The sequence below is a fragment of the Oncorhynchus gorbuscha genome, unplaced genomic scaffold, assembly GCF_021184085.1.
Source record: "Oncorhynchus gorbuscha isolate QuinsamMale2020 ecotype Even-year unplaced genomic scaffold, OgorEven_v1.0 Un_scaffold_141:::fragment_3, whole genome shotgun sequence".
NCBI classification, from domain to species: Eukaryota; Metazoa; Chordata; class Actinopteri; order Salmoniformes; family Salmonidae; genus Oncorhynchus; species Oncorhynchus gorbuscha.
In genome coordinates, this window is record NW_025744684.1 from 1,044,296 (window position 1) to 1,068,114 (window position 23,819).

The 23,819-nt window shown below is 47.8% G+C and overlaps 2 protein-coding genes and 1 long non-coding RNA gene across 11 annotated transcripts; 2 read left to right on the forward strand and 1 right to left on the reverse strand.

Moving 5' to 3' along the window:
• The first annotated feature begins 2,299 nt into the window (after positions 1 to 2,299).
• Positions 2,300 to 5,010, forward strand: LOC124017044 (transmembrane protein 244-like). Of its 5 annotated transcripts, none has more exons than XR_006835449.1 (7): positions 2,328 to 2,425; positions 2,921 to 3,006; positions 3,522 to 3,601; positions 3,684 to 3,809; positions 4,139 to 4,183; positions 4,416 to 4,508; positions 4,547 to 5,004. XR_006835449.1 is itself a non-coding variant. In XM_046332404.1 (7 exons), the coding sequence occupies exons 1-6, from the start codon at positions 2,393 to 2,395 to the stop codon at positions 4,504 to 4,506; spliced, it is 465 nt and encodes a 154-aa protein (XP_046188360.1). In that variant the 5' UTR covers positions 2,328 to 2,392; the 3' UTR covers positions 4,507 to 4,508; positions 4,547 to 5,001. The 5 variants fall into 5 exon arrangements, 4 of the variants coding, with proteins under 4 accessions (XP_046188361.1, XP_046188360.1, XP_046188363.1 ...); XM_046332404.1 differs by having other exon boundaries at positions 4,412 to 4,508; positions 4,547 to 5,001; XM_046332407.1 differs by having other exon boundaries at positions 4,416 to 5,006.
• Positions 5,011 to 5,073: 63 nt separating this feature from the next.
• On the reverse strand, positions 5,074 to 10,411 carry LOC124017045. The gene is made up of 3 exons (XR_006835450.1): positions 7,955 to 10,411; positions 5,982 to 6,161; positions 5,074 to 5,870 (listed from the first exon to the last, which is right to left on the reverse strand). It is a non-coding gene; the product is annotated as an uncharacterized LOC124017045 (long non-coding RNA).
• Positions 9,313 to 23,290, forward strand: LOC124017041 (tyrosine-protein phosphatase non-receptor type 3-like). 5 transcript variants are annotated; one of them, XM_046332397.1, is made up of 26 exons: positions 9,313 to 10,082; positions 11,997 to 12,091; positions 12,297 to 12,422; positions 12,560 to 12,602; positions 16,876 to 16,957; positions 17,215 to 17,259; positions 17,364 to 17,416; positions 17,540 to 17,657; positions 17,756 to 17,843; positions 17,925 to 18,013; positions 18,099 to 18,162; positions 18,249 to 18,451; positions 18,631 to 18,756; positions 18,862 to 19,023; positions 19,122 to 19,221; positions 19,318 to 19,395; positions 19,479 to 19,535; positions 19,638 to 19,794; positions 19,877 to 20,052; positions 20,207 to 20,297; positions 20,500 to 20,561; positions 20,692 to 20,838; positions 21,271 to 21,399; positions 21,966 to 22,111; positions 22,193 to 22,328; positions 22,466 to 23,290. In XM_046332397.1, the coding sequence occupies exons 2-26, from the start codon at positions 12,023 to 12,025 to the stop codon at positions 22,562 to 22,564; spliced, it is 2,646 nt and encodes an 881-aa protein (XP_046188353.1). In that variant the 5' UTR covers positions 9,313 to 10,082; positions 11,997 to 12,022; the 3' UTR covers positions 22,565 to 23,290. The 5 variants fall into 5 exon arrangements, with proteins under 5 accessions (XP_046188353.1, XP_046188355.1, XP_046188354.1 ...); XM_046332399.1 differs by lacking the exon at positions 9,313 to 10,082 and adding an exon at positions 11,434 to 11,452; XM_046332398.1 differs by lacking the exon at positions 9,313 to 10,082 and adding an exon at positions 11,662 to 11,772.
• Positions 23,291 to 23,819: the final 529 nt, after the last annotated feature.

Below are 23,819 nucleotides of genomic sequence, written 5' to 3' on the forward strand. Positions count from 1 at the left end.
TCTATCTATGTGCTGTTTTCATTATATATATATATATAAGATATCTATGTCTGTATCTTTGTAATATTTTTCCACCCTGTACTTTAGGGACCACAATGGGAATAAGTCACTGACTTTATTTAGCAATCCCTGTTAAGTTTTTCAAATGAATGTAGTGTGTATGTATATTTTTTAAATTAGCTAATAAAAACAATCAATCAAATGACATTATCCAAAATGGGGTACTCAAAAAATATCCCTGGCACAAAAAGTACAGGTACCTGCAAGAAGTCAACCAGCGCGTGCAAGTCGGGTACAAAAGAACCGCATTCCATCGCCGCTAGAGGGCGACTGTTGTGGAATACATGCATGCACTTATATGAAGCAAAACAAGAAAATATTTAACTTTTTAAAGCTAAATATCAAAAAATAAATACACAAGCACCCCTGCATGGATTGGCCTAGAACACAAGTATTGACAAACACCGTGAGAGACGTGTCAAATACAAGCTAAAAGAACAAGTTCAGCTTTTCCTTGTTTTAACAGTATCTTATTAAATCGGCTGTTTGCATTGACGCGGACAACAGCGATGGTAGAATAATCAATGATTTTAAAGAAAACAATGTGTTCTGCATAGAAATGTCAAATTTGCGTGTGTTTTAATCAAACCAAGATCACGATATAACGTTTTCGCCTCGACGCTGAATCAACCCTATAGTTTGGTCAGAAATAATATTTTTTGACTGAAATATACGGATGGGAAGTAAACAATCAAGTGTGCTGTTCAACAGCTGTCAGTTTACGTTCCCAAGTTTAAACCTTGAATTTATTCGACCATAAATAAAGTGTACGTGCGCCCATGATTATCATTCGTCTTATACAAAATGGCGGAGCAAAGGAAGAGGCCACCAACACGTTAAAACTATGTAAATGACTCAAGTTATTTATTGAAACATATAATACAGGGCCGTGTCTGTCAAATAAAACCAAATGTATACCCTGCAATTTCATAGGTTAGTGTTTTCCCTCATCATGGCCATTTTCTTTACTTTCCCCTTGTCTCGGAATGTCAGCCAGCTAGCTGCCAGCTAGCTTGCTAACCGCTTCTGGCTAGCAAAGCGTCACTACGGTTCAATTCAAACTGGTAGCTAGACGGCTAGGAACCGGGACTAGCATTTTGGCTTGGTGTAGCGAAGTAAGGACAACCAGTAATAAATAAGTTTCCATGTCTTGAACGTTAGAAAATGCTTAGGAACGGACTTCCACATTACTTGGTATGAATAAGTAAATAACCGCCCTACACTGCCTTATTTGTTCAAGGCTAAAATATAGAATTGCTTGCTTTTTAATTTCTTCAATAGAAACTTGACTCTCCGATTTATCTTTACGGTTTTAAATCACAGTACAAATAATAAGAACCGGTGCAAATTATAAAACGAACGATGCCTTTTCGATTACTGTTGTTATTTGCAACATGTAATGTATAACAGCGATTATATTGTTTGAAAATTATGGAACTCACCTCGTTTCTGTTTTAACTCTTATTTTGAGCTGGATAGTGGATGCAATGCGCATGCGTTCAACGAACGCTGCCTGACAACTTTGGATCTTGGTAAACTTGAGCACACAACTATCGATGATCAATAGGTACAGCAAGGCGGACGCTTAGAGTGGACATATCGGTTATTAAATATTGTATTCATGCCTTGGGACTAGTCTTTCTTCCTCTTAATTTCAGAATCTCAGAGAGCATCAAATCGGAGCGCAGGGGCGTGCAGAGTCTGTTTGGCGTGGCGCGCGATTTCCATTGTGGTCATGTCGCTGTATGCTGTCAATAACTCTTTACGTCACCACCAGTCAATATTGTCTCCATATGTTAAAAGAAAGATGACAGTAGACTAATCATAATCCCAATTTCTAGCTGTTGTATGAACTTGGCCACACTTCCAACCAGTAATTTAGCAAAAAAATAAGAACAGTCAAATCCAGACGCCAAATAGGTCTACAGTAGTTAGACCGTAGTATTGATTACAACAAGGCCTATAAACTCTGAATGCTTTTTAATTGTAAAACGTGATGCATTTTCATGTTTGTTATCTATGACCAATCAGACCAGACGTCCGGAATAGAAGCTCTCTGACTTTGCTATTTTAAGGGTTAATTAATAAGACATCCATACTGTTCTTATTACAAGTGAAACGTTGGACTGGAAGAGGCTACTGTAGTCTTATTTGGCATGAGATGCAGACCTTCAATGGCAGTGTCGACTATAAATAAGCCTGCTTTTCCCAGTCGCTACCGCTAGATGGCAGTAATAATGCTGTTTTCTTACGGATTACACTGTAGCATCTCAGTTGCCCAGTCACATACATTATTCTCAACATCAGAAGAACGACAGATGCAAACCATGAGATGGCCTTCAGGGGTAAAGTGGCCGACACGAGGGTAAGAGGACTGTTTACTCTGATTTTTCACTCAGAAAAAAATCGAATTATGTGCCACCCGGGCAGCCGTGGGTCAGATATGGACGCTGTTATAATAAAATACGAAATCATCAGGTGTCGTTGTTGGCGACTATGAAACATAAACTATCAGCCTATCATTTATATTCAGCGACTGATATTTCATTTATCGTGAATGGCAAAAGCAACAGATAATGATCACTGTGCAAATGAAGGTCTTCTGTCCTCTGCTGCTCCCCCGCAGTGCGCATCCCCTGCAGAGTCTGTTGGAGTTCTGCCATGGGAGCTTTTACACCTGCTGAATGATCCACGTTCAGTTGACAGTGCTGTCACGGCTTTGCTACAGTGTCTTGGCGGCTGATTTGAGTGTAGCCTAGGTCTATGATATGTGATATATTATTATTGGGATGAATGACTCTGACTATCTCTCAATCTCTTTCTCTCTTTCACTCTCTTTTCTCTCGATCTCTCTCCTCAGACAGTGCTTGTGCACCTGCTGCTATGCCTCGTCATATTCTACTCTCTCTACTACATGATTGGGAGTGTGTGTTTCGGCGCGTTCAGGTGCGACACTTTTCTTTTCCTCTCTGCGTTCACGTGTGGTTATTGGGTAAGTGACCTTGCTTGAACGGTGAGCTGTCCTCACGTGGCTTCTATAAACCTGGTGCCAGTGTAACGGATGTCAAACGGCTAGTTTAGTTAGCGGTGCGCGCTAAATAGCGTTTCAATCGGTGTCCTCACTTTCTCTGAGACCTTGTAGTAGTTCCCCTTGCTCTGCAAGAGCCGCGGCTTTTGTGGAGCGATGGGTAACGATGCTTCGTGTGTGACTGTTGTTGATTTGTGCAGAGGGTCCTTGGTTCGCGCCCGGGTATGGGCGAGGGGACGGTCAAAAGTTACACTTTTACACCAGGTGACAGAAGTGAGGAGGGGGGATTCGTGGAATACACAGCAACTATTGGTCTGTTTTCATTGATTGGAATGACAGTCAGTTTCAACCACCCTGGTTCCCTCCTTGCTCCTCCTTTTGAATATCATGTTTGTTTGTTTGTTTTATCTGCTGCTCTTCTGTTTGCATTCAGGTTGGATCACTTTGATGGACTTATTCCCTTTGACTTTAAGACTGAACCAACCAATTTGGAGTCCAACTCCAAATACCTGGGTGAGTGAAGATGTGTATGGTAGTGTGTGTGCGCGCATGCATGTCCTCTACATATGTTTAAGGTCTTATATTGTTGTTCCAGTGAACCTGCTGTCCATGGAGTTGACCTATTTCTGCAGTGGTCTGCTGTTTGCAGCCGTGGTGAGGAGATGGGTCTGGGACTACGCTCTCACAGTCACACTACTGCACGTACTGCTCACCAGCCTGGGTGAGACACACACACATACACAGAGAAATGCATACACATGCCTGAACTCACACACACACACTGGCTTAACTCAGAATAATCCCTTGCTGGCAGATCAGAGTGCTCAGGGCCAGCTTGGATAACATCATTACAGGATGGGAAGTAGGGTTAGAGTTGAGAAGCAGCTCGGCCCAAAACAAGACACATATATTGACCCTATCCCATGGTCTTCTTTAATTCCCCTTCCTCATGTGTAAGGATTAGATGGGTCTAGCTCTAAAGCAATACGATGTACACTCCCCATCCTTAGTTCTGTGGCATATTTCCTGTTTTTAATGTGTGTGTTTCAGTGATGTTGGAGTTTCCCTTGGTATGGCAGTGGTGGCTGGCCCTTGGTAAGACCTGTACCTCACCCTCACATGTTCTGTTTTATTGTGTGAAATCTTCTGAGGAGTTAGAGACAAGAAATTGGTTGTCTCTTCTTTATTAATGGTTTTATGTGTGTGTGTGTGTGTGTGTGTGTGTGTGTGTGTGTGTGTGTGTGTGTGTGTGTGTGTGTGTGTGTGTGTGTGTGTGTGTGTGTGTGTGTGTGTGTGTGTGTGTGTGTGTGTTTTTGTTTGAAGGCAGCGGGTTGTTTCTGATGATCTGTAACGGTCAGCTGATAGCTTACTTCACCTGCCAGAGTGACCAGAGTTACCCCACCTTCAACAGCTACTGAGTACACACACACACACACACACACACACACACACACACACACACACACACACACACACACACACACACACACAGTCTGCAGTCAGTCCGGTGGAAATGGAGGGAAACCAAATGTTCCTGTTGACTTGGTTATCTGTTTGATTGTTGCACTTTGTTTCTGTTGGACTGGCTTCCCAGACACCAATTGAGCCAAGTGATTCTCCAATGAGCAAGCTTTTGAGTCCAGGAAACAGCTCTTATATGTCATATCTGTAGTATGTAATATCTGTAGTATGTAATTGAATGTTAATCTTATGTCAGACAATGTTAATCATGTAATTGATCATCTTAGTATTAAAGTATTATACTAGCTGTAACCTCACATCTGGGCTGGCTCTACACACACACACACACTTTTTCTTATCACATCCTGGTTTAAGCCTAACCACAACCGGTACCCTAACTTTAACCACAACCGGTACCCTAACTTTAACCACAACCCTTACCCCCTAACCTCAACCACAAGCCTTACCCTAACCTCAACCCTTACCCTAATCCTACTTTTCTCTTTGACCCGTAATGTGATGAAGCTAGGCTCCACCTTTTTCTCCCTTTGACCCAAGGTACAGGAGGCTGACTCCAGGTAGCTCCGGTTCAATTTAACCACTGGTTCTAACCCGGCCTGAGCCTCCGTTCTCTGTGAGATAAACAATCTGATAAATGCATTTTAATTTATTCAAAACACAAATAATATTAGAATGATATCAGGGCTCTGTGACTCCAACCTCAGCCGGAGACATATAGGAGAACCCTGGGAAGGCTCCATTGACCACGTCTCCCAACATGTCACTCAAACCGAGGGAGGCGGGGGCTGGAAGAAGCGTGAACTCCGGGTCAAAATACAGCATATCACACGGACCAGAATGAAAGAGAGGGGGAGGGAACGCGTGACCAGAGACACATTCAGGTAGTCACAGATCCAAACTGACCCATAGCCCCTATAAAACACACACGCTCACCAGGTTGGGAATGGATGGGGGAGGGACTTTCCTGGCTAGCAGGTCATCCCAGTTGATGGACAGGAAGAAGGTGTAGCCCTGCAGCTCAGTCAACAAACAAAGTGAGACAGCACGTCAATGTGTGTATGGGTGCGAGTGAGTATGTGGTCTTGCAAGCATGTGTCAGCACTCTGCCAGGTGGGGTACTGGGGGGTGCTTACAAGGTCATGCCCCCCCCCCCCCCCCCCAAAGGCGTTTGGTACAGTCTCTCTCCAGCAGGCTCTGCAGCAGAGTCCGTGCAGACTGGGACACACTTCTATGGAGCTGCAGTGGGGCGTGAAGGATGTTCTCAAACATCTCTGCTTTACTGCGACTGTAGAACAGGGGGCTGAGGAACAGCGAGAAAGAAAATAAGAAATAGGGAGCAAGATAAGTGTGCAGTGGATAAAATATGCTAGTTGAAAAGTAGCTGAAAGAGAAGAGAAAGAGAAACACTCACCAGTCCTTGAAGTATCTCATAAAGTGCACTCCCCAGCCCCCACCAGTCCACAGCTGTTGTGGCCTAACAGCACCTCTGGCGCCAGATACTCAGGGGTTCCACAGAAGGTTTCCATAGTCCCACCCACAGACATGCCCTCGCAGTCCCTTCAGCAACAACCTCTCTACCATCACGTCTCTGCTGGAAGGAGAGAGGGAGAGAGTGAATACCTAGGATAGGAATACCTTTAAGGAATACCTAGGATAGGATAAGTAATCCCTCTCACCCCCCCCCCCCCTTTAAGATTTAGATGCACTATTGTAAAGTGACTGTTCCACTGGATGTCATAAGGTGAATGCACCAATTTGTAAGTCGCTCTGGATAAGAGCGTCTGAAATGACTTAAATGTAAATGTAATCGATAATGAATATAATGGAATGGAAATAGAATGGATGCCACCTTTCCAACAAGTCAGTTCATCAAATTTCTGCCCTGCTAGAGCTGCCCCGGTCAACTGTAAGGACTGTTATTGTGAAGTGGAAACGTCTAGGAGCAACAACGGCTCAGCCGCGAAGTGGTAGGCCACACAAGCTCAAAGAACGGGACCACCGAGTGCTGAAGCGTGTAGCACGTAAAAATCATCTGTCCTCGGTTGCAACACTCATTACCGATTTCCAAACTGCCTCTGGAAGCAACATCAGCACAAGAACTGTTCGTCCGGAGCTGGGTTTCCATGGCCGAGCAGCCTCACAAACATAAGATCACCATGCCCAATGCCAAGCATCAGCTGGAGTGGTGTAAAGCTCACCGCCATTGGATTCTGGAGCCTTGGAAACATTCTCTGGAGTGATGAATCATGCTTCACCATCTGGCAGTGCAACGAACAAATCTGGGTTTGGCAGATGCCAGGAGAACACTACCTGCGCCAATGCATAGTGCCAACTGTAAAGTTTGGTGGAGGAGGCATAATGTTGTGGGGCTGTTTTTCATGGTTCGGGCTAGGCCCCTTAGTTCTAGCAAAGGGAAATCTTAACACGACAGCATACAATAATATTCTAGACGATTCTGTGCTTCCAACTTTGTGGCAACAGTTTGAGGAAAGCCCTATTCCTGTTTCAGCATGACAATGCCTCCGTGCCCAAAGCGAGGTCCATACAGAAATGGTTTGTCGAGATCGGTGTGGAAGAACTTGACTGGCCTGCACAGAGCCCCGACCTCAACCCTATTGAACACCTTTGGGATGAATTAGAATGCTGACTGTGAGCCAGGCCTAATTGCCCAACATCAGTGCCCAACCTCACTAATGCTCTTGTGGCTGAATGGAAGCAAGTCCCAGCAGAAATTTTCCAACATATAGTAGAACGTCTTCCCAGAAGAGTGGAGGCTATTATAGAAGCAAATGCAGGACCAACTCCATATTAATGTCCATGATTTTGGAATGAGATCTTCGAGGAGCAGGTGGCCACATACTTTTAGTCATGTAGTGTACCTGTTATTGACAATGCTTTATAACCCCATAATAACGCATTATAGCAGTTGGTGAGAAAATGTGTTAGGCCACCGAGCATTCAAGCACGAGAATATGAAAACACATAGTTGTAACTACATGTTCTTTAACTCTGGTGGCTGCGGTTTGAAGATTTCAGCACCACTGACAGCGCGCTCGGCAAGCAGGCTATTTACAACAATCCCACACGCGCTCCTGTCAAAAGACCTCTCTGACGTAGGCCTAATTGAGTCCAAGGCACCTCTGTAGGCAACATTATTGTGTGGGCATTGGGTTCAAGTCACTCATCCACGAAATCCTGACAGGGGCTCCCGCGGGCCCCAGGTGTATTGTCGAATCAACGCTCCTATCAATGGAAAACCTAAAACTTTGTAAGAGCTATGCATGGACAGACAATGCTACTGCTTTGTGGAATGTGTGTGTGTGTGTGACCAGTCACATGCTCCCCACGGTAAGCACGGGGAGTTGGCTCAGGTCTAAACCTTACCTCCGCCAATCTCCCCGTGTGCCGCCTCCAAAAAGAAATTGCGGGGGCTGCCTCTTGTGCTTCCGTCGTTGAGCTAACTCTTCGTATAGTCGCCGTTCCGCTCTCGCTGCCTCCATCTGCTCCCTTGGACGGCGATACTCCCCAGCCCGTGTCCAGGGTCCTTCCCCCTCCAGTATTTCCTCCCATGTCCAGTCCTCCTGGCCACGCTGCTTGGTCCTTCTTTGGTGGGGTGTTCTGTAACGCTCGTCGTCGGTAGAAAGGAGAGTGGACCAAAGCGCAGCGTGGAAAGTGTTCATGATATTTATTTACAAGAAACACTCAAAAAATAATAATAACAAATCCGAAAACGAACAGTTCCGTCAGGCACAGACACTAAACAGAAAATAACACCCCCACAAAACCTAAACGGAAAATCACAACTCATTTTTGATCCCCAATCAGAGACCCCGATAGACAGCTGCCTCTGATTGGGAACCACACTCGGCAAAACAATAAAAAAATAGAAAACATAGATTTTCCTACCCGAGTCACACCCTGCCCTAACCAAACATAGAGAATAAATGTGGATCTCTAAGGTCAGGGCGTGACAGTCAGACCATGCGGTTTTCCAAACTACCCCAGGAAGATACAAAGGTCAAGGTCAGACTTAATCTGCTTTGGTCCAGATACAGGTACACTCTGTTCAGAGTCACTACAGACTGTAGGCTATATAGACCTGTCTGAGGAGGAATGACAACTGTCGATTTACACTCAACATTGACCTGATCTATGACCTCTGACATTTAACCTTCCTCTCATTGGCCATTTAGAAAACACATGCTTGCATTATAATGGACCTACACTATATATTTATATAAATTATAATGGATCAACAATATATATTTATATAAATTATAATGGACCTACACTATATATTTATATACTCTATATTTATATAAATTATAATGGACCTACACTATATATTGTCAAATAACTCCCCCTTTTCTGGCCTGCAAATTGATTTTGACAAACAAATCAGTCCCCCCAAAAATCTGTGCGGCCCTCGAACCAAAACGTTTGCCCACCCTTGTCCTAGGTGGGCCAGAGTGTCAGTGGATTTTTGCTCCTCCCTTGTACTTGATTGATCAATTAACGCCATTGATTAGTTAGGATCTCCCCTCACCTGGTTGTCTACACAAATTAATTCGCCACGAATTGAAAAAAAAAACGAACACCCGCTTCAGCAGTACCTCGTCTTCCCTGTAGATGGCAGCAGGACCCCAGAGAGGTTCTATGGGAGTAAATTACAGGCTGTTTGACAATGGATTACAACATATTCTGTTAGGACACAGACCGGTACATTGATAGTAATGTGATTGTCTCGATCGGATAAGAAAATCACATTTTAATTGGGGATGTAATTAGACAGGTTTCATTCTCTTCATCTGCCCTGGAATGGAACAACTGGAGATATCTGACTTTAAGGATGAGTACAGATGAACGAGGAGAAGAGACAATGAGATGGAGTCATTTGACGATTGAGATATTGGAGAGGAGACAAGGAGATGACGCTGCTTTAAGAGAGGGTGCGAGCCCCTGAATGGACCATGGATGAGCCTCCTCACGATAGGACATGTGGAAGCTATGCTGAGACACCATTCATTTTCTCATATGAATAAGTAACATAGGCTACTTCAAGGAAGGAAGGAAAGAATGATTCGTTCCCAAAGTAGTCCCAATGAACAAAACCGGAGGGACTCCACTCTTTTGCGGACCAGCCAAGAACCTAGACTGAGTTTCACTTTCACATCTCTGGAAGTTGAGCTTTTTTTCAAAGTATATTCCACCCCTTGTTCTGGTGAATCAGAGTGTCACTCTACAGTTCTGTAGGGCTGCGTGAATAGATGACATGATATCTTCTTCCTCTGATGAAAGAATATGATCTGCTGTAGGCTACAGCGGGGGTGGTTGAGGACCAGAACACGCATCCATCAAGGCGGGAGCGCGCATTGTGAAGAGGCGGGGCAGCGGGAATATCTCTTTCCGGATATTTACCTCCACCTGCCCGCGCGACGCGCCCAGTTCCAAGGTTTTTAACAGCGGTAGTATCAACGGACATGACAAAGTTCCCAAATCCAGGACTACTGAGGTATTTTAACTGATCTTCTCGAGCTAGATTGTCTGTGTTCTCATAACAATCCTCCAGGACCAACTTGATATCTGAAGTGAAGTAACGTTAAAGTTGCTGAATGGCATGTTGAGCGTAGCAGCAGAAGAACCTATAACATTAGGCTACGTTTATGTTGGTCGTTCATAGAGCCTACTTAGTTTAAAGTTCACGTCGAGGCTGTATGTTTCAAATAACGTCCAATATACTATATGGTAGGTTATCTTATTCTCCGTGTTAATCATTGCGATACACTAGTTTAATCGATAACCGAGATGACGTTGCTCATCTGAAAACAAGTTTGCCAATGCAACCAGGTGCAAATCTCAGGCCTAGTTGACACACTTTAAATAGGCAATGTTGTATACCAATACTGCCCACTCAACAGTCTAGACTTGGCAAAAAACTCTGTCCTAAAATAGTTTAGGCAGCTCAGTAACTGGTGTGAATGTCATTATCATCATGGAAAATCAGGCGTGAGAGAGTGCTCTACTCACTGTAATGTATTCAAAGTATTCAGAGTGAGTCCAAACATTAACGTGTGTGTGTGTGTGTGTGTGTGTGTGTGTGTGTGTGTGTGTGTGTGTGTGTGTGTGTGTGTGTGTGTGTGTGTGGGTGTGTGTGTGTGTGAGAGAGAGACCTACAAAAAAGACCTGTCCCACTCCCCTCAGCCTACATTAACAAGCACACACAGGGCTGTTATTAAAAGTATGGGTTAGTGGGTTGATGCCCAGCAGAACTGGTGTGTAAACAACACTGCAGCTTGTGTGTGTGCATGTAGATCTGAGATCAGTTCCTAGGCCTGTGGATGGACCAGCTTGTCTCTGACAATATTTAACATTCTTATCATTCAGCAGTCTGCACAGGGCGGAGGAGAGAACAGGGAAAAAAGGACATGTTCAGACTCTGGACAGATAATAATGTATTACCAACATACACACTGCATTACTCATTGTAGCATGATATTGCTTCAGACACACAAATTACACACTGTGTGTGTGTGTGAAGTAGAAAAGGAGCTGTTCACTGCAGACAATGTCATCCTTAGGGAGGGGCTAAACTACATTTTTTTTTTTACCTTTATTTAACCAGGCAAGTCAGTTAAGAACATATTCTTATTTTCAATGACGGCCTGGGAACAGTGGGTTAACTGCCTGTTCAGGGGCAGAACGACAGATTTGTACCTTGTCAGCTCGGGGGTTTGAACTCGCAACCTTCCGGTTACTAGTCCAACACTCTAACCACTAGGCTACGCTGCCAGTTTCCAGAGTCTGGAGGTGTTTCATTAAGATGTGTGTGTGTGTTCTCTCCCCAGGTTGTGGAGAGATGGACTGAGGGTTGTGTCAGTGTGAGTGAGTGACGCGTAATTCAGAGTGCAAAGACACAGAGACGTGACAGTCCCGCGTCCCATTGTGATATAGTTACGCTGCTCTGAGACCACTGTCTGCAGGGGGAACACATAGCCATAACGGGTAAACATTCCCAACCAACTACCTCCCCAACATTCCCAACCAACGCGGCTCTGAGACCACAGTCCGCGGGGGAACACACAGCCATAACGGGTACCACCCCAACATTCCCAACCAACGCGGCTCCACATACGCGTCCCTCTATTGATTTGAATGTGTTGACAGTTGGAGAAATAGCGTGAGCCGCATTGAGAATTAGAAAAGTATGAAAGCCAATGGTCCAATATTCTAGAATACTGCTGTGTGTGCACATTTTGGACACTGATAGGCGTGTGTGTGTGTGTGTGTGTGTGTGTGTGTGTGTGTGTGTGTGTGTGTGTGTGTGTGTGTGTGTGTGTGTGTGTGTGTGTGTGTGTGTGTGTGTGTGTGTGTGTGTGTGTGTGTGTGTGTGTGTGTGTGTGTGTGTGTGTGTGTGTGTGTGTGTAAGAGGTTGAGTAACCTGCTGTAACAGACATGCCCAAACCTGATCTACTGTGTTTGGTTCAACTACTGGACAACACTATCCAGACCTTTACAGTCAACGTGAGTACACACAGTCCTGAGTAGAGTGGGAATGATAGACCGGGAGATCTCAGCTTCCCATTGATCTTAATACACAACCTTGACCTGGAGAACATACTCACTAGAAAGGCTTTACCAAAACACACTGTACTGCAATATATCACACACACACACACACAGACTGACTGACTGACTCCCGGTATAAGGTGTGTTTTGCGTCTCTCAGAAGCAGGATGCAGGTGAGGTTTTGCTGGAGCAGGTGTGTAACCAGCTGGGTCTGCTGGAGAAACACTTCTTCAGTCTGCAGCTACGAGACTCCAACACCACCATCGTCACTCAAACACACTCTCCTGTGAGTAGCTACACTAACACAGCTCAAACACACTCTCCTGTGAGTAGCTACACACACACACACTTAGTGAATCCTCTAAAACGCACACAACAGATGGTGAATGTAGCATCATGTCATTAACATAGTTTGTCTTGCAGAGGTGGCTGGAGGCCAACAAACCACTGAAGAAGCAGCTGAAAGGTAAGAAACACTAAATGAGACCATAGCCTGAGCCCAGTGACGCCCTACTGTTTAGCCTGAGCCCATTGACGCCCTACCTGAGCCCATTGACGCCCTACTGTTTAGCTCCCAAACACAGCCCATTGACTCTGTGAGCCCATTAGCTACTGTTTACCTGAGCCCAGTGACGCCCTACTGTTTAGCCTGAGCCCAGTGACGCCAACTGTTTAGCACCCAGTGACGCCCTACTGTTTAGCCTGAGCCCAGTGACGCTACTGTTTAGCCTGAGCCCAGTGACGCCCTACTGTTTACAGCCCAGTGACACTGTTTAGCCTGAGCCCAGTGAACGCCCTACTGTTTAGCCTGAGCCCAGTGACGCCCTACTGTTTAGCCTGAGCCCAGTGACGCCCAACTGTTTAGCCTGAGCCCAGTGACGCCCAACTGTTTAGCCTGAGCCCAGTGACGCCCTACTGTTTAGCCAGAGCCCAGTGACGCCCTACTGTTTAGCCTGAGCCCAGTGACGCCCAACTGTTTAGCCTGAGCCCAGTGACGCCCAACTGTTTAGCCTGAGCCCAGTGACGCCCAACTGTTTATTCTGAGCCCAGTGACGCCCAACTGTTTAGCCTGAGCCCAGTGACGCCCTATATGTTTAGCCCAGTGACACCCTATATGTTTAGCACAGTGACGCCCTATATGTTTAGCCCAGTGACGCCCTATATGTTTAACCCAGTGACGCCCTATATGTTTAGCCCAGTGACGCCTACTGTTTAACCTGAGCCCAGTGATGTCCTACTGTTTAGCCTGAGCCCAGTGACGCTCTACTTTTTAGCCTGAGCCCAGTGACGCCCTACTGTTTAGCCTGAGCCCAACGCAGCCTGAGCCCAGTGACGCCGTAAGAAACGCCCAACTGTTTAGCCCAGTGACGCCCTACTGTTTAGCCCAGTGAGCCCAGTGACGCCCAACTGTTTAGCCCAGTGACGCCCAACTGTTTAGCCCAGTGACGCCCAACTGTTTAGCCTGAGCCCAGTGACGCCCAACTGTTTAGCCCAGTGACGCCCTACTGTTTAGCCTGAGCCCAGTGACGCCCAGCCCCCAGTGACGCCCAACTGTTTAGCCTGAGCCCAGTGACTACTGTTTAGCCCAGTGACTGAGCCCAGTGACGCCCTACTGTTTAGCCCAGTGACGCCCTACTGTTTAGCCCAGTGACGCCCAACTGTTTAGCCCAGTGACGCCCTACTGTTTAGCCCAGTGACGCCTACTGTTTAGCCCAGTGAGCCCAGTGACGCCCAAGTCTGAGCTGTTTGTTTAGCCTGAGCCTGAGCCCAGTTTAGCCTGAGCCCAGTGACGCCCTACTGTTTAGCCTGAGCCCAGTGACGCCCTACTGTTTAGCCTGAGCCCAGTGACGCCCTGAGCCCAGTGACGCCCTACTGCCCAACTGTTTAGCCCAGTGACGCCCTACTGTTTAGCCCAGTGACGCCCTACTGTTTAGCCCAGTGACGCCCTGTTTAGCCCAGTGACGCCCTACTGTTTAGCCCAGTGACGCCCTACTGTTTAGCCCAGTGACGCCCTACTGTCGCCCTACTGTTTAGCCCAGTGACGCCCTACTGTTTAGCCCAGTGACGCCCAGTTTAGAGTGACGCCCAACTGTTTAGCCCAGTGACGCCCTACTGTTTAGCCCAGTGACGCCCAGTTTAGCCCAGTGACGCCCTACCCAGTGACCCCTACTGTTTAGCCCAGTGTTTAGCCTTGACGCCCTACTGTTTAGCCCCCAGTGACACCCTACTGTTTAGCCTGAGCCCAGTGACGCCCTGTTTAGCCTGAGCCCAGTGACGCCCTACTATGTTTAGCCCAGTGACGCCCTATATGTTTAGCCCAGTGACGCCCTACTGTTTAGCCCAGTACGCCTGTTTAGCCCAGTGACGCCCCAGTGACTAGTGACGCCCTACTGTTTAGCCCCAGTGACGCCCTATATGTTTAGCCTGAGCCCAGTGATGCCCAACTGTTTAGCCTGAGCCCAGTGACGCCCTACTGTTTAGCCTGTTTAGCCCAGTGACGTGAGCCCAGTGACGCCCTACTGTTTAGACCAGTGACGCCCTACTTTTAGCCCAGTGACGCCCAGTGACGCCCTAGCCCAGTGACGCCCTACTGTTTAGCCCAGTGACGCCCTACTGTTTAGCCCAGTGACGCCCTACTGTTTAGCCCAGTGACGCCCTTGACGCCCTAGCCCAGTGACGCCCTGTTTACGCCCTACTGTTTAGCCCAGTGACGCCCTTTAGCCCAGTGACGCCCCTACTGTTTAGCCCAGTGACGCCCTACTGTTTTAGCCCAGTGACGCCCTACTGTTTAGCCTGAGCCCAGTGACGCCCAGTGAGCCCAGTGACGCCCTACTGTTTAGCCTGAGCCCAGTTTAGCCTGAGCCCAGTGACGCCCTACTGTTTAGCCCAGTGACGCCCTACTGTTTAGCCCAGTGACGCCCTACTGTTTAGCCCAGTGACGCCCTACTGTTTAGAGTGCCTACTGTTTAGCCCAGTGACTTTTAGCCCAGTGACGCCCTACTGTTTAGCCCAGTGACGCCCTACTGTTTAGCCCAGTGACGCCCTACTGTTTAGCCCAGTGACGCCCTACTGTTTAGCCTGAGCCCAGTGACGCCCTACTGTTTAGCCCAGTGACGCCCTACTGTTTAGCCCAGTGACGCCCTACTGTTTAGCCCAGTGACGCCCTACTGTTTAGCTGTTTAGCCCAGTGACGCCCTACTGTTTAGCCCAGTGACGCCCTACTGTTTAGCCCAGTGACGCCCAGTGACCCAGTGACGCCTACTGTTTAGCCTGAGCCCAGTGAGCCCAGTGCCTGAGCCCAGTGACGCCCTACTGTTTAGCCTGAGCCCAGTGACACCCTACTGTTTAGCCCAGTGACGCCCTACTGTTTAGCCCAGTGAGCCCAGTGACGCCCTACTGTTTAGCCCAGTGAGCCCAGTGACGCCCTACTGTTTAGCCCAGTGACGCCCTACTGTTTAGCCCAGTGACGCCCTACTGTTTAGCCCAGTGACGCCCTACTGCCCAGTGACGCCCTACTGTTTAGCCCAGTGACGCCCTGTTTAGCCCAGTGACGCCCTACTGTTTAGCCCAGTGACTGCCCAGTGACGCCCTACTGTTTAGCCCCCAACTGTTTAGTGACGCCCTACTGTTTAGCCCCAGTGACGCCCTAGCCCAGTGACGCCCTAAGCTGTTTAGCCCAGTGACGCCCTACTGTTTAGCCCAGTGACGCCCTGTTTACTGTTTAGCCCAGTGAGCCCAGTGACGCCCTACTGTTTAGCCCAGTGACGCCCTACTGTTTAGCCCAGTGACGCCCTTGTTTAGCCCAGTGACGCCCTACTGTTTAGCCCAGTGACGCCCACTGTTTAGCCCAGTGACCCAGTGACCCTACTGTTTAGCCCAGTGTTTTTAGCCCAGTGACGCCCTACTGTTTAGCCCAGTGACGCCCTACTGTTTAGCCCAGTGACGCCCTACTGTTTAGCCCAGTGACGCCCTACTGTTTAGCCCAGTGACGCCCAGTGACTGTTTAGCCCAGTGACGCCCTACTGTTTAGCCCCCTGTTTAGTGACGCCCTACTGTTTGACGCCCTACTGTTTAGCCCAGTGACGCCCTACTGTTTAGCCCAGTGACGCCCTACTGTTTAGCCTGAGCCCAGTGACGCCCTACTGTTTAGCCCAGTGACTGTTTAGCCCAGTGAGCCCTGTTTAGCCCAGTGAGTGACGCCCTACTGTTTAGCCTGAGCCCAGTGACGCCCTACTGTTTAGCCTGAGCCCAGTGAGTGACGCCCTACTGTTTAGCCCAGTGTTTAGCCTGAGCCCAGTGACGCCCTACTGTTTAGCCCAGTGACGCCCTACTGTTTAGCCTGAGCCCAGTGAGCCCAGTGACGCCCTACTGTTTGAGCCCAGTGACGCCCTACTGTTTAGCCTGAGCCCAGTGACGCCCTACTGTTTAGCCCAGTGACGCCCTACTGTTTAGCCCAGTGACGCCCTACTGTTTAGCCCAGTGACGCCCTACTGTTTAGCCCAGTGACGCCCTACTGTTTAGCCCAGTGACGCCCTACTGTTTAGCCCAGTGACGCCCTACTGTTTAGCCCAGTGACGCCCTACTGTTTAGCCCAGTGTGCATTTTGATAAATGATAAATATAAGATTGGATTCTGTGGAAGGGGTGAGGGGATTGTGGGGGTCATATTAAGGTCAGGGGTGATGGATTATTAAGGTCAGAGGTCATTGGGCTGTGTCTAACAGCATCTCTGTCCAACAGGAGTTGTCTCTCCATTCTACCTGACCCTCCGAGTCCGATTCTTCATCTCAGACCCCAACTCTCTACAGCATGACCAGACCAGGTATGGACATGAGTGATCATGGCCTCGTGATGAGGTAGCCCTGCCTGACACTTCAAATTCACTGGAACCTTTGGCCCAATAGGGAATTTCCTCTTGGTCTAATGGTCAAGAGGTTGGGTTCTCCTATGGGAGACCTGGGTTCAGAGCCCTTGTGTGTGTGTGTACCTGTATATTATGTTGAGAGAGTGTGTGTCATTAGCTTGTACTGTACATGTGTGATTCAGATCACAAGTCTCTACTGTCCTGTGTGTCTTCAGACATATGTACTTCCTCCAGATCAGGAGTGACATCAGAGAGGGCAGGTCAGACACTACGAGCTCATACCTACACATGCATTCCCTCTTACTCCACCTAGTGGTGTAAACAATGTGACTTTACATTGAGAAAATGTGTGTGTGTCCTGCAGGTTGAAGTGTCCTCTGAGTGCAGCTGTAGTACTGGCCTCCTATGCTGTGCAGTGTAAGTTACACTCTTCTTTGGTATTTTTAGTGTGTTGTCTGTCTGGGGGTTTAACATAATCTGTTTCACCCCTTCTTTTTCTCTCTCTCACCCCTTTTCTCTCTTTCTCTCTCTGTGTTGTAGCTGAGCTAGGTGACTACTCCCCAGACCTTCTCCCTGGTTACCTGTCCAAAAGCCACTTCCTCCCGGAGCAGGATGATGACTTCCTGTCTAGAGTGGAGGCTCTGTACCCAGGGCACAGGTACACACCCACACCAGGCATGTGTACAGCACCCCCCTAGCCTACTAGAGGACATGGTGGAGCTGATACCAACCTATCCTACTCATGGGCTGTTTCAGGGGGCTGAAGCAGAGTGAGGCAGAGCTGTGTTTTCTCAACACAGCAAGAACTCTGGAGATGTATGGAGTGGAGCTACACACTGCCATGGTAAGTACCTCCATATGTCTCCCTCTGACTCACCCTCGTCTTCCCTCTTCTCCCTCATGTTTCCATCTCTTTCTTTCTCAGGACTCCGACAGTTCCCCTCTATTGGTGGGATTGGCCTCAGGGGGCGTGGCTATCTTCTGTAACATGATTTGCTCCAGTTTCTTCCCCTGGTGAGCACCTGGACTTCTGATCAGACACACACACACACACACACGCACACAAATACACACCCTGAGTGTGTATTGTCTCCTGCAGGGTGAACATCATCAAGATATCCTTCAAGAGGAAACGCTTCCTTATGCAGCTCAGACGCAAACATGTGAGTCCTGATTGGCTCAAAATTGCGCCCTGCTCTTCTATTGGCTGACCTTAGTGTTGTCTTCATAACCTGTGTGTGTGTTCCAGGGGGAGACGCAGGACTGTGTGGTGAGCCTGGTCCTGCCGTGCCCCAGGGCCTGTAAGAACCTGTGGAGGTCATGTGTGGACCATCACTGCTTCTTCTACACCAACCTGGCAACCTGTAGCCCACACCACACCAACCTGGCAACCCAGATACACAACAAGCTGCTCCCACAACACTGGGTCTTGGGCAGCACTAAAACAGACAGGCAAGCGCACACACACACACACACACACACACACACACACACACACACACACACACACACACACACACACACACACACACACACACACACACACACACACACACACACACACACATCATACACACTATCTTTCTGTCTTTCTTTTACTCATCTCACACACACACTCGTCTCCTCTGCAGTGGTCCAGTGTGTAAGAAAGTGATGGGTGGGATGGAGTGGAACCCAGCTCTGAGGGGATCCACCTCGTCAGAACACCTGGAAACCAAGAGCCTACCGTCCCGATCCCCCCCGCTCACACCCAACTGGTACTACCGACACCACAGCCTCACACTGCTACAGCAGGAGATACCATGTAAGGGGTAGCTGTGACTAGGGGTAACTTCATCGTACCTTCTCTCTCTCTCTGTTAGGCGGAGTCCTCGTGTGCGTCATGGTGCCCGTAAACCCCGCCCCTCCTCAGTGGAGCTGAACAATGACCTGCGAGACGTGTCGGAGGGGGAGGATGTCTTTTACACCTACAGGGTCTCCCTCAGCAGCAGCAGGGGCAGCCAGGAGGGCACGCCTACACACAGGTCAGACACACACAAACACACAATTTCATACTGTGTGTGTACCAGTGTAAAGTACATTCTCATGTTGGAGTCAGTTCTGAACACAGTATCTGTCTCAATTTTTCTGGCACTCACAGCCAAGGAGGTGGATGGTCGCAGGTTGATGACATCAGCACAGGAGAGGAAGACATTAAGGCCACCTCTCACTACCGGGACAAGGTCAGTTACCCAGACAGACAAGGGAGTGATCCAGTATTTGTGATAAAGTATCTCGTGTGTGTGTGCCAGACTCAGTAAACTCTGTGTGTGTTGCAGCGTGCTCTTGGTGATGGCGATCTGCTATTGGTGCGTCTCGCTCCTGATCACGATGGAAAGTTTGGTTTCAATGTCAAAGTGAGTCTCCCCTTCAATTAATCACACACCTACTCTCGTACATGCAGTACCATTCCTGTATCCCTGACTGTTCCTCTTCTCAGGGTGGCGTGGACCAGAAGATGTCCCTGGCCATATCCCAGGTCAACCCTGACTCTCCTGTAAGTGACATGTGTTCTGGTTTGCCTTTGTAGATAATGAATTTGTTAACAGTACTTTAGATTAATCCAATGTGATTTGACTTATTGATGAATTGATTGTAGGCGGGGCGGGTTGAGCCAAGGTTGTTGGAAGGTGACCAGGTCGTGCTGATCAACGGTCGCGACATCTCTGAACACACGCATGACCAGGTGGTCATGTTTATAAGAGCCAGCAGAGAGTCCCACTCCAGAGAACTGGCTCTGCTTATACGACGCAAAGGTAACACACACTAGAGAGAGCAAGAGAATGGGCCTGCTAATCAGACACTGATGCAGGTAACACATTGTGTGTGTGTGTTTAGGTCCAGGGCGTGTGGCCCCCCTGCTGCAGTTTCCCTGTGCCTTGTCTCTGACTGGCCAATCACATGGTGATCTACTGCTTCTGCCTGGCCAATCAGAACAAGGCCAGACACTTGAAGAGTCCATGAAACAACTGGAGAGGGGAATCCAGACAGGCACTCTCACCTTCCACTTCGAGGTGTGTTTTAGTTAGACAACAACACTATGAAAGGGACTTGCTTCTGTGTTAAATGTAACAGATGCACTTTGGGAATAACTGGTCAATAAGACCTGCTGTTGACAATCCAGACAGAAGAGCATGGTGAGTGATGGTGGTGATGTGTGTGTTGTAGAACCTGTACATGAGGAAGCCTGGCCTGTCAGTAGCCTGCGCTTGTCTCCCTGAGAACATAGACAAGAACAGATACAAGGACGTGCTGCCCTGTGAGTACACACACCATCTCACACACTGTGTGTCCTAGTAGGAGTGACTTGACATGCCAGTGTATCCATCTTCCCTAATGTCCTCAATCTGTGGAGCTGGAGGACAGGACACTGGTGCTTTGTTTGTTGAGCTGGTACGGTGGTTTGGGTGGGTCTGGAGGGCCCTGGTTCTGACTCCATCTCTAATTCTTTGTTCTGTCAGATGACATCTCCAGAGTGGTACTTCAGGACCAAGAGGACTACATCAATGCAAGCCACATCACGGTCAGTGCACACTGTGTTTAGTGTTGTCCTTGTTGGTTTGTGTATAGTGATGCTGTATTTGTGTGATGTGTGTGTGGGTGTGTGTTTGTTGTCCTTGTTGGCGTATAGTCATGCTGTGTGTGTGTCTCAGGTGATGCTCCCAGGGTCTGGTGTGTGTCTGCGGTACATTGCAGCTCAAGGACCGCTGCCTCAGACCTGCACTCACTTCTGGCAGAGTGTGTGGGAGCAACACACACACACCATCATCATGCTCACCACACTCACCGAGAGAGGACGGGTATGCACACGGGATCTCTCTCTCTCTCTTTCAAAGAGTGAAACACATTTAGTGAATGAGAATGGGTACAGCACACACAGGTTTACCAAGGTCCCAGGCTCATTGTGAGTCGCTGTCTGCATCTTTGCCTGCCTGTTGCTTGGTAACCTGAAGCTCTCACTGATTGATTGTCTTGCTGATATTCCACAAGTGCCCTGGTTTTTCTCACACACATTCATGCTGACAGTCAGTTTCCACTCATCTCCTGATGTAATATAAGTACTGGTCCCAGAGAATGTCCTGAGATGTTTGGGAGAACACAGTGAGTGAAGCACTGACTCAGAAATATGAAACACAGCTCAGTAAAATAATATTTCTCAGAGCTTAAAGATTAGACTCTATAGTAAATCAATATTAATGAATATCAAAATCAATCATGTGTGTGTGTTTCAGACTAAGTGCCACCAGTACTGGCCACACCCTCCTGAAGTGAGGGATTATGGGTACCTGAGGGTCAGCTGCCACTCTGAGGAATGCAACCTGGCCTACGTCACACGCCAATTCACCCTCACACACACACAGGTAACACACAAACAAGACCTGCCTCACATAACAGGAGGTGTGCCATATATGTGTGTGTGCGCCATATTTACATTTACATTTACAGGAAACATTGACCAAACTATCCCCATCCAGCTCCATGTGTTTCTGCTTCCATTGGCATTGTTTATTTACCTTTACAACACAGAGGTTAATATAGAACATGTTCTCCTTTACAATAATAGCCTGCCAAAGAGTACACACACACACACTACACTGCTGTGCAGACCCATCTGTTCCTCTGGCTGTCAGTTAATCCCTGCATGGACCACAGGCTGGACAACACAGTCCTCCTCCATCTCTCCCTCTACTCTCCTCCTCTATCCCTTCTCCATCTAACTCTACTCTCCTCCATCTCTCCCTCATCACAGTAACTAACGAGTTACCATACCCTACACGTTTCGCTCTCCTCGTATCTCATCCATCTCTCCCATTACAATCATCACATATCCAAGTTAATTTAATTTATGAAAATATCTGATGAGAAACAGATGGGGGAAAAAGTGTGTGTTCTCTCAACTGTTTTTCCTATATGTGTGTGTTTCCAGCTGGGAGAGGAGCGTTCTATGACCCACCTGCAGTATGTAGCATGGCCAGACCATGGTGTACCTGATGACCCCTCAGACTTCCTGCTGTTCATCACCTCTGTTAGAGAGAGGAGGACAGGAGACACACCACTTATGGTGCACTGCAGGTACACACACACACACACACACACACACACTAGGGTTACAAGATTTTTAACACCTCATGTATGTTGTTGATATAATTGCAGCGCAGGGATTGGGCGTACAGGTGTTCTCATTACCATGGAGATGGCGTTGTCGCTGTTGGAGAGCGGTCGACCGGTGTTCCCTCTGGACATCATCAGGACGCTCCGAGACCAGAGGGCCATGATGATCCAGACCACGGTACACACACGCCTATACGTCTAACCATTCATTAGCTACTCTCCTCCCAAGATCAGCATTGAAACCCTAATGACTATGTCTGCAACTTCCTTTGGTATGTTTGTATTTGACTGGACTGTTTATGTTTTTATGTCAAGTGTCAGTTCCGGTTTATGTGTGAGGCCATCCTGCGTGTCTACAGAGAGAGAGAAGAGAGTTCTGCAGCACCACCCTCAGCACTGCTAATGGACCATTAACAGGAGGATGGGGGGACAGCTAGACACAGCACTAGGCTAACAGGAGGATGGGGGGGACAGCTAACCACAATGCTAGGCTAACAGGAGGTGGGGGGACAGTTATCCACAATGCTAGGCTAACAGAAGGATAGCTAGCCACAGCACTAGGCTAACTGGAGGTGGGGGGACAGCTATCCACAATGCTAGGATAACAGGAGAAGAGTACTGCTAGCCCCAGCGCTAGGCTAACGGGAGATGACAGCTAGGCTGTAGCCTTAGAGCCATAGCACTCCAATAGCCTTAAGTGCTCGGCAACGGCTAGCCTTCTGTTGCTACAGCACATAACGAGCCATAGGGCCGAATGTGCTCAGCTAGTCCTATCCTTATGTTAGCCATAGAGCACCGCTAGCAGGGAAGGACCATGTACTGTAAAGATATTTTTTACATTTATTTAAAACAAAACAAAAATGTAATTCTCTGGGACCAAAGTGCTACTATATGAGTGACTGAAGACTGTATCTCAGTTCCTCTTGAGTGGCGGCTATATAGCTTTCCTAATAGTGGGTTGATGCAAGTTCCTCCTGAGCGGCGGCTATAGGATTGACTGGTCTGTCTGCATTGTTGGGAGAGTGTTGAGGCTTTCGGTGGATTCACCGTAGAGATGAACACTGCCAGAGCCACCACACACTACCCCCGATCCCACCTTCCCTAAATTATTGACACATTGAATAAACACACTGAAATCTACTTGGAGCTCTTTGTCTGTTTGTTGACGGGGTAAAAGTCAGTTGATCGTATCTTACATTCTCAGAGTGAATTTTACAGATTAAAAATATGTGATATCAGTTCCAGGTCCATTTTTATGTATATTTGTGGTCTGTAGAGTTGCCTGCACATATCAAAATATTGTAGGAGTCGAGTCCTACAGGCTGCAGTGCAGTTAGACCCCATTTAAACACATTCCTGTTACCTGCCTTAGATGCACGCTCCAGTTCAGTGTCAACATAAGTCCCAGACCATGTTGTACAGTCTACTGATATCATAGATTTGAGGGGCAGAGTAGCCATTACTACTAAACAACCATAGCAGGCAGATATCCGGAGTTAGTAAAAGGAACATATTTGTTTTAGGAGAGGGGAACTCTGCACTTTCACTGGTGTGTGCGTTTCTTTCTGCTTGAATCCCTCGGCTAAAACAAATCCTACCGGTTTGTTCTGAAATGGCATTATTTGTTGCTTGTCCTCAACATTACATTGTCCCTCTTTTTGTTTGTCCT